The following is a 9702-nucleotide window of genomic DNA, read 5'->3' as shown; positions in this document are numbered from 1 at the left end:
GTTTGGAACATAATTCTAAACCCAGACAGTGGGAAATGAAATTGAACGCGATCTTCATAACATGCGGCGATCGTTCGTTTCTGCGCATGCGCAGAAGTGATTCATCGCCAGCCGCTCCTGATGATCTTAAGATCATTTCAAACACAGAGGCGTCGCGCCTACCTACAGGCGAGCGAATTATTTATTACGATCACTTATTGATGTTTCATTTGAAAACATTTGAGTTTTTCTGCCTAGATTTTAAAAATTACTTCTCTTTACGCATACGCAAAATCCACTCTTTGGTTTTACACAATTTAGCCATATTTTATAGCACGACGCCCCTCATTTTCACGAAATGGTTTAGTCTGGCGTTGGGCTCGTTCATTTCAATAAGAGTGTTTTTTTTCAATTATTGTTTTTTATTATTTGTCATATATAACTAATTAGGCTCTTATCTATCATTTTATATTGAGAACATTGTTTATAAATGTTACTAAATGCAATAGGGTTTGGAGGAAATAATTGTCGACTGATTGGATACACCCCCACCCGAATAGTTTCAACCTGCCACTTCCTTGTTTTTCAAAAGTTTATTTTGAAAAAAAAAAAAAAAGTTGGTTGCGTTTTCGGCATCCCTTTTCCCAAAACCCACTTGTTTAATAGTCAGAGTCACTGTATTAATTATTAACAATTAATTCAACGCATGCATAGCTTTGATGCTTCATGACAGTAGCGAGCTCACAGTTTGATCGAGGCAGAATGTTGTCGGCCACCGCTGCCAGCGTCGAGGATTTCAGCCTCAGGTTTCCACTGCATGCCCTAGTGTGGGAGAATGACCACAGGAAGCTGGAAAAAGAGATACAGACGGTATGTGTGTGTATGGGAAATCCGTTCATGCTGATGGTGGTGCATCTGGTGTTAGAATCATCACACTGCTGTGATATTTCTGCCTCCAGTGGATTTCATGACATGCATTTAATAATCTAAAGAAATTGCAATTGGTATATTATTTGATCTTATTGCAAAATGCTTCATCAGCTTCCCATCCAATTGTTAACCACATCACTGCTCTGTGTCATTGCACTGGAGAGCTGGGGGTATTCCAGAAAGCAGGTTATGTGGCATACCCGTGTATGTTTAAGAGTAAGTAAGCGGATAACCTGAAATTTCGGTTCCAAAAACGGAGGTAATTTTCAGGTTATGTTAGTTGTCATAGCAACTCACTCTCTGAATGTATGTTAATGAGGAACAGCTAATATAAGTAATAAATAAGGTAATATATTATTCTAATATGATTATTTATTTTATTGGCATATATAAGAGTTATCTATAATATTTATGTAGTTATCTATGTATTAAGAGGTATGTATAAATTATAAAACACTATGACAAGGTAATGTTTAACATATATATTTATATATTTTATTTATTACATTTTATATTATCTCACACATGGAGTGGCATTTTCTATAATGTCTAAATTCTAAATCAAAATACATATCTGATATGACTTAATGTATAATTAGCATAAAACTAACAATATAATTCACATTCTCAAGGATTAAAGATTAAATAAATAAAAAAATGATTGCACAGCCATCAATTAGGTGGCGATATGCACTAAGCAGGTAAACAACTAATGAACAAAAGAAGAAGAAAGAAACAGCATGGCGCGTTTTTCTTAGAGTCTTCTTAGAGCATAAGTTGCAATTCAAATAAATAAATAATAATAATAATACATCTAGCAGCAAGTAGAATTATTTTCTGAATGATATTTCACACACATTTATTTAACAATTACATAATGTTTCATTAAATTGTGTCTTTATTCATGTAAATATAGCTACCTTTTAAGTTTTAGGATGATCTTATTTGACCGTCCATGCCATTAGAATGATTGAATACTGCTGCTACATATGACACAGGCATCATCACCAATTCACACAAAGATTATCCAGTGTTTTGATTAATGAAAGTTGCATTGCATATTTCCATTTTCATTTTTTTAAGAGCAGTGCTCATGATTTTTGGCATGTCTCCATTTCCTCACTAAGGTATGTGTTTATGTTTATGTTTACACTCCTTTCAGAGTAACATTGAAGAGGTGGATCCTAGGGGCCGGACGCCTCTACACCTGGCCGTCTCTCTAGGACACCTGGAGTCAGTGAGAGTGCTGCTCCGACACGGCGCAGACGTTTCCAAAGAGAACCACAAAAATTGGACAGGTGAGAATAGAGCGTATGAACTGCACATTAGTCTACTTTGTAGGTCTTCGACGGTGATAAGACATCTGATAGTTTTGCAGTATCTTCATAACAGTATCGCCCACAAGAATACCATTAGGATTATAATGACCTCTTGCACAGCAGTAGATTTCCCAGCCAGTGAAAGCATTTAATACTTCTGGTATGGCTTTTTTTTCCGGGATGCAGTGTTGTTTATTCTCTAATGATCACCTTCTCAAAAACACTTACTGGTCATTTAGCAGATGTGATTTACAGTGCACTGTAGAGTAGAAGCTAGTATGTTTACCTTTCCATTACAAGCCCATATTCTTAGATAAAGATGTGTGTTTTCTGCACAGTGCTGCAGGAAGGAGTCAGCACAGGAGATCCAGAGATGGTGCAGCTGGTGCTCCAGAGACGAGATTACCTTAAAGCCTCCACCGCGCTGGGTGGTGTTCCTGAGTTACTGTGCAAGATCCGAGAGGTGCGTCTGTCATTTGATTTTGTGTATTACTTGGAGGAATTTTGAGCTATTATTGTATAGCATATAAAAGTAAGATTTTAGCTGCATTTATTTGATCAAAAGTACAGTATTGTGAAATATAAATTCAATTTGAAAGGGCTGTTTTCTAATGTAATATGTTTTCAAATATAATTTATTCGTGTGATGCTGATTTGTATGTGTCTATGTGTTATTGATTCTTTTTAATCAGTTTAATGCATCTATGCTGAATGAAATTATTTGTCTTTAAAAAAATTCTGTCACCAAATTTTATGTCCTATTTTGGCTGTGATTTAGCTGCACAGCCATTAAAAAAACCATCCTTTGTGTTAACATCAAAGGCATTTTGATATTCATAGATGTTTTATTCCTCAAGCAATCAGCATGACTTCTTTCATTCGTCACGAGCCTTTTCTGTTCTAAGGTCAGATATGGTACTTTTTTGTTTTACTTTCACTATTCACTGTTTACAGCAGAATTTGCTCTCTGATGCTTTTTGAAAAAAGTTTTATTGGGAAGCCAAAGTGTCGCCTGACGCTTGTGTTGAGAGGTGCGTTGAAGCTCACGTGAAAGCACCTAAAGTCTAATGAACCTCTTTTTGTCCTAGTCTCCAGATTTCTACATGGAGATGAAGTGGGAGTTCACTAGCTGGAGTAAGTGCTCTTTTTCTTCTGTACATCAACTCTTATGGCTTTATTAGGCTGTAGAATGATCCTCATCTGCTGCTTTTGCTCTGGATCCAGTTCCTCTCGTATCGCGTGTGTGTCCCAGCGACGTGTGCAGAATCTGGAAGAGTGGGGCCTTTCTGAGGGTGGACATCACCCTGCTGGGCTTTGAAAACATGACCTGGATCAGAGGAAGAAGAAGTTATATCTTTAGAGGAGAAGGTTATTTTCTCTGCCTGTTTGCATGTTTTTTTGTTTTTTTAATAGACTAGTCGACTTTTCTGACCATCCGTGGCTTATGAATTAATGTGCTGGTGCTGTGAATTCTTCTGAAGCTTACAGGAAATTCACATTTGTATGTTTACTAATGCACTTCGTTTGAGGAAAGGAGAAATGCCTGATGTTTATATCATGTGCGTTCTCACAGATAACTCGACTGAGCTGATGGAAGTTAATCACGAGGATGAGGTGGTGGACACGGAGCGCTTCGATCTCTCCCGTGAGATGGAGGACGTCACACTGGACTCCATGCAGCCCGCCGAACAAGAAGTAGCTAAGAGGCTGACAACACCCATTATCAACACGTATCTGGACACAAAGAACATTGCATTTGAGAGGCATGGCCCCTTATATAAGATTTACGTCTAGTAAATATACTATCATTCAAAAGTTTATGGATTTTTGAAAGAAGTCTCTTTCAAGTGTGACATTAGATGAAAAACATAGCATCAAAATAGCTGTTTTCTATTTTAAAATGTAATTTAAGCTGATTTTTCACCGGCTATTACTAATCATTTTGAAATCATTCTAATATGCTGATTTGGTGATCATGAAGCATTCTTTTACAAATGTTAAAAAGTTATGCTGCTTTATATTTTCTGGAAACTTTTTTTTTTCTTTAGGATTCACTCATAAATAGATCGTTTAAAAGAACAGCATTTATTTGTCAATTCTGCCAAATTCACACGTCCTTGCTGAATTATTATTTTTTTTTTTTATTTCTTTAAAAGAAGGTTTTCTGACCACACATTTTTGAATGGAAGCATATATGAAAAATGTCTCACCTGTACATCCATGAACATTGTTGCACACTGACTTTTTTTTTATTCATGGAAAACACATAAACACAATTGCTGCTGAAGAATAAATCAAACATGCTAATAAAAAATGCGTTTTGTGCTAAGGTCTAAATCCGGTATCTGGGGTTGGAGGTCAGACAGAACAGAAGTAGTAAATGGATTTGAAGCCAAGGTAAGCAAAAGACCAGCTGTTTGTGAGCTACAGTACCATTAGGAATGACTGGAAGGACAAAAAAAACTCTATTAGAGTTACAGAAAAGTGTGGCTCTTGTTTTAGAACAGTGAGTTTCAGAATAAAGCAGTCTTTGACCAGTAGGTGCTGATACTGTTTTTGTGGTGATACAGGTTTTTTCAGTGAACAATGTGAACGTTGTGATTCGCACCAGGACGGAGCACCTCACAAACGAGGAGAAGGCCAGGATAAAAAGTAATTAACCCACTTTAAGATTTACGCTATAAATATCATACCCCTTTTCTACCAAAATGGTGCTGGTGCTCGACCGGGAACTGCAAATCTCTCTCAGAACATCCCTGTGTTCCCACTTGAGTTATGAATTGTGATCTAATTACAGTACATAACTAGTATAGTACTAACTCTAGCATAGTTTTGTTTTTCCATCAGATTAAGATGATTTGAAACTTAATCTGGCAAATGTATCGGTTTCAGACTGTAGGGATCAGTTTGAAGCCAATTTTCTTGCCAATAATAGCAATAAAACACATGAAATAGTTCCAGACTGGGCTCCAGCACTCCGTCGGTGGTAAAGGGTCTGTAGTCGGTTCCCTGGAGTTCCTTGTTATTTTAACTGGTTAATATCAATTACTGATGCTTTTGATCTCAACAGGCGAAAGGAATGTTCTGGAGTCTTTACTCGGGACAGTAGAGCAACAGATTGGTGCTCAAGGGGTAAGAACACAAAACAGACACATTGAATTTGTTTTCTTCTGACGGATTTGGATGCTGCAGTCACACTTACAAATAGGGATGCACGATAAATATCGGTCAATAATTAATGCGCATGTCATCATTAGAGATGCGCATTAATTATCGGCCGATATTTATCGTGCATCCCTACTTTCAAATTTATGAATGTCTATTAATTTGATACAAAAATGTCACACCAAGTGAAAAATTCAAACAAATGTATGAACTTTTGTCATTAATAAGATATTTTAGCCATATTAGAAATGACTTGATTAGAACATAAACAAGTGTCAAGTTGGTTTTTAGTGGATGTATGGTCAGTTCTCCTCAGTTATCTTAGCAAGTAGTTCATCACATTAATGATCATGTTCCACCAATGTATGAAAAACACACAAAAAATACTATTTTTGAACAGTATTTCTATTGATTTATAATTCGAAAACCTAGCAAATTTGCTTCAATACTGTTCTTTTAAATGTGAATATATATAAAAAATAAAAAAAAAATCCTAATTGTATATTATAGTTTGATATTTGTGACCCTATAATTTTGACCCATACAATGTTTTTTTTTTGGCTATTGCTACAAATATACCCCAGCGACTTAAGACTGGTTTTGTGCTCCAGGGTCACATTTTGTTATCTAGATCAAAAAATGTATACAGTTTTACTTGTACATTTAAAAAAACATTTTACAAAGTATTGTCTTTGTATTTTACAAAGCTGGAAGGATTCGGTATTGATCATTTCTGTGTACGATTACAGGACATGACTATGGAGTATGCCACTGCCACAAACCCCACAGCTATCACTCCAGAGGAGTACTTTAACCCCAACTTTGACCTGCAGGGCAGAGACATCGGTCGGCCCATTGAGCTCACCATCAGAACACAGAAGTGAGGCTGACCATTCACTCCATTCAGTAAATAACTAATATATTACACACATGTAATTGAAGAAATGGTTCAGTTTTTGTGTTTGGAACCCTTCTCAGGTTTAAAGGCACCCTGTGGATGAGTGAAGAGCATCCTCTGTCTCTGGTGGAGCAGGTCACTCCCATCATTGACCTGATGGCTCGCACCAGCACTCACTTTGCCCGACTCAGGGATTTCATCAACCTCAGATTTCCCCCTGGCTTCCCTGTGAAGATCGGTGAGTGAGAAGAACAAACAGCCCTATAAAATTAGCATTTTTAATTTAATGCATCAGATCAAATATTAACCTCTCTAACCTGCAACTAAACTGCCATTACGTGCTTAAAATTAAACTAAATGTTTGAAAATTGTAGATTGAATTGTTGAAGAGAGTTTAGCATTAACTAATCTAGCTTTTGTGTTTCAAGTCGGTGGTCTTTAAAGAAAACTTCATCCAATTTACATTTGCTAAAAGGGACATATTCCCTTTGTTTTTCACCTTGTCCAAAAACTCTAGTGAACCAAAGTCAAGTATAGCAAGTCAGGAAAGACTGATACTGATTTTGCATAATTCTTGTGTGGAAAAAACAAGATTGACCCATGCATTTTGCTTAAAGACAAAGACCTGACTTTATGCACGTTCTTCATGACCCCACTTTCAATTGAACATATTTTATTGCACAGTCCCAATTTTAATGCAAGAAGAAAACTTTAATGGATTACGCTCACTCTTGGACTTGTTTGGTAAGATTTAACCTAAAAATGAGATTTTTTTCTCATATGTTAAATAAAATTGATCTGCTGTTTTGTTTATTCCAACTCCATGAGGATAGCGTTAGATGCTGACATGGCAATAAAAATAAACTAACCAGTCTTGTGAATGGCTGTAATATGAGTCAGAACGTGCAACTAACTAGATCGGAGGTTTGATTCTGTTTCTGTTTCTTCAGAAATCCCTCTGTTCCATGTGTTGAATGCCCGCATCACATTTGGAAACGTCAACAAGTGCAGTACAGATGAACCTTTGGACTCCAACCAATCAGCTTCTACACCCACACCTACAGAAGAGAAGTGTGACAGCCAGGCTTCAGGTTTGAAAATATATTTATTCCTCCTCTGTTCCAGAATAAAGACGCACAGAAGACCTGTTAACTGTCACAAAATTTGCCATTAATTCATAGTGGGATTGAGTTATTGGTTTGTTGATCAAGCAGGGAATGTTCTAACATGAATGTTAAATGCAGTATGTTTTACTTCCTGCTCCTCCAGGATCTGCTCCATTCAAGGTATGTCCATCTGTGTTCGTGGCACCTTCGCACTATCATCACAGAGGAGGCTCCCGCCAATCCAACACACGCCATTACACCCCAGCCAGTCACGATGAAGAGCTGCTCCAGTATGCCATTCACCAGAGTCTGCTCGAGTCCAGCGCACTCAATTCACAGGTCATAGAACTTCCTGTTCCTGCATTCTGTGCATTTCTTGATAATGTCTGTCTCTAACATGCAATCTGGCTGGCTGTTTTGTTTTAGGACACTTGGAGTGATTCTGATGGACAGGCAACACAATCCACGATGAATCAGTTGAGCGATGGGTACTTTTCCTGTCCAGGGGCACATACTGTTTTGTTTTTGTTTTTAAAGAAAAATAGACTTTTAAACAGAGTGCATTAAATTGATATATAAAATAAGACATTTATAGTGTTACAAAACATTTCTATGTAAAAAAAATTAATAGTTTAAACTTTCTATTCATCAAAGAATCCTGAAAACAAACTGTTTTCAATATTGATGGTAATAAGAAACGTTTCTTGAGCACCAGATCACAATATTAGACTAGTAGAAAAATTGATTTTGAAAGATCATGTGACACTAAAAAAATTGAATAACAGCTGCTGGAAGATTAGCTTTGGCGTCACAGCAATTAATGACATTTGAATACTTTTTACGTTTATTTGTATTTTTGATTAAATTAATGCACATGAAATGTCTTACAAAAACATTTTACAAACTCTCAGCAACTCCAAACTATGGGTAGAGTGATCTTTCAAAATTTAATTCCTTGCATGCATTTTCTTAACTGGTCTCTTTCTGTCACAATACCTCAGGTCTGGGTCTGAAGGAGTTTTAGTAGACCTTAGTGACACCACGCCCTCAAGCCCTGGCTCCACCTCCAGCCCCGACTCTGAGCTGCGATTGGCTCTGGAGCTCTCGACCCGGGCACAGGAGGAGGAGGAAAGGAGAAGGAAGGAGGAAGAAGAGGAATTACAGAGGATTTTACAACTCTCCTTAACAGAAAAGTGACAGAGTAAGATGAGGGAAGGAAAGAAAAAGGGAGTTCCTGTTATTGCCATAAGCATTAAACGTTTTTATTTATACTCCTCTTCAGATTCAGTGCAGTTCTCTGTCGCCACTGAAATACGACTACACATAGTTACATATCACAACATCCGAACGTTTTTGCTGCTTTATCGTTAAACAATAAGCAAACATGCAGTTTCGTGATCATTCATACATTTGACAGCATACATTTTCAGACTTTCTTTTCCTACTTCAAAGAGGTGATCATGCATGTATTTTACAGGAAATCCAGTGCTGCTTTTTGAAGATTACATGGTAGAAAGGTTATGACATCCTGACAGTAATGACAAAATATTTTCTGCGTTTGTTCTGACGCAAAGGAAGGTTGTTTTGCATTAACGTTAGCTTTAGGTTTATATTAATACTACGTCTCAGGGTTAAACTGATGTTCACCAGTTGTCAGTTCCTTAAACCATTTTATAATTACAGCCGAGGAAAGTGAAAGAACTGAATGTTTTACAAGAAGGCAGAAGGACAGTACCATTTTCAGCCCAATGTGCTTTTGTCATTAAACAACTTCTGACTGAAGCATCTCTACCGTAAAGGCAATAAATCACACCGCCGTGCCTCGCCGGAGTAAGAGGCACTCAAACAGACCGGGATATTTCTGAAAAGGCCTGTCCGATGTAAGCCGATACGCCTCAAGCTTTTAGTCTGCCTAATCAATAAAACCGCTGAGATCACCATGAGTATGTTGTAATGCAAAGAATGAATGTGGCAGTACTGGGTCACTTTTCTGGCACCAAGCAAACCTCATGCTACACTAAAGGCCTAGGGGAATGTGTGACGAGAAGAGAAAAGCAGCTGTTTTTGTCTGTGGGAATGTGTGTGGTAAGACAGCATTTGATGTGGTAAATGTTGGAGAACCTGCCCGGCTCTGTTTGGGAATCTTTAGGGAATCTCACGCTGTTCCTTCCTGTTGTAGCTGCCAGTGCTATTTATTTTGTCAACGTGTTTTTTGTTTTTTTTTAATGTGTTGTCGACTTCTTTCTGTAAGTGTTTCAAGCCTTGTAAGGCTCAAAAGACATCTGAGTATTGACTTAAATCTTGC

The 9702-nt window shown here is 37.4% G+C and overlaps 1 protein-coding gene across 2 annotated transcripts; it reads left to right on the top strand.

Annotated features, from left to right (window-relative positions):
- The first annotated feature begins 177 nt into the window (after nt 1-177).
- On the top strand, nt 178-8678 carry LOC132141580 (ankyrin repeat domain-containing protein 13A-like). 2 transcript variants are annotated; one of them, XM_059551227.1, is made up of 15 exons: nt 178-849; nt 2072-2207; nt 2567-2691; nt 3317-3362; nt 3453-3596; nt 3802-3991; nt 4559-4625; nt 4799-4880; nt 5299-5360; nt 6143-6273; nt 6372-6529; nt 7242-7382; nt 7561-7736; nt 7824-7885; nt 8399-8678. In XM_059551227.1, the coding sequence occupies exons 1-15, from the start codon at nt 706-708 to the stop codon at nt 8592-8594; spliced, it is 1860 nt and encodes a 619-aa protein (XP_059407210.1). In that variant the 5' UTR covers nt 178-705; the 3' UTR covers nt 8595-8678. The 2 variants fall into 2 exon arrangements, with proteins under 2 accessions (XP_059407210.1, XP_059407211.1); XM_059551228.1 differs by having other exon boundaries at nt 181-849; nt 7824-7873.
- The last annotated feature ends 1024 nt before the right edge of the window (nt 8679-9702 follow it).

Source organism: Carassius carassius, chromosome 5 (genome assembly GCF_963082965.1).
Source record: "Carassius carassius chromosome 5, fCarCar2.1, whole genome shotgun sequence".
Classification (NCBI taxonomy): Eukaryota; Metazoa; Chordata; class Actinopteri; order Cypriniformes; family Cyprinidae; genus Carassius; species Carassius carassius.
Note: the sequence above shows the minus strand (reverse complement) of the source record. Positions and strands in the feature narration are given on the sequence as shown.

Excerpts from the sequence above, each read along its gene's own strand:
- LOC132141580 (XM_059551227.1), top strand. The coding sequence starts at position 706 with ATGACAGTAGCGAGCTCACAGTTTGATCGAGGCAGAATGTTGTCGGCC. Across the intron at positions 850-2,071 it reads TGGAAAAAGAGATACAGACG|AGTAACATTGAAGAGGTGGA; the intron begins GTATGTGTGTGT and ends CACTCCTTTCAG. Across the intron at positions 4,626-4,798 it reads TAAATGGATTTGAAGCCAAG|GTTTTTTCAGTGAACAATGT; the intron begins GTAAGCAAAAGA and ends GTGGTGATACAG.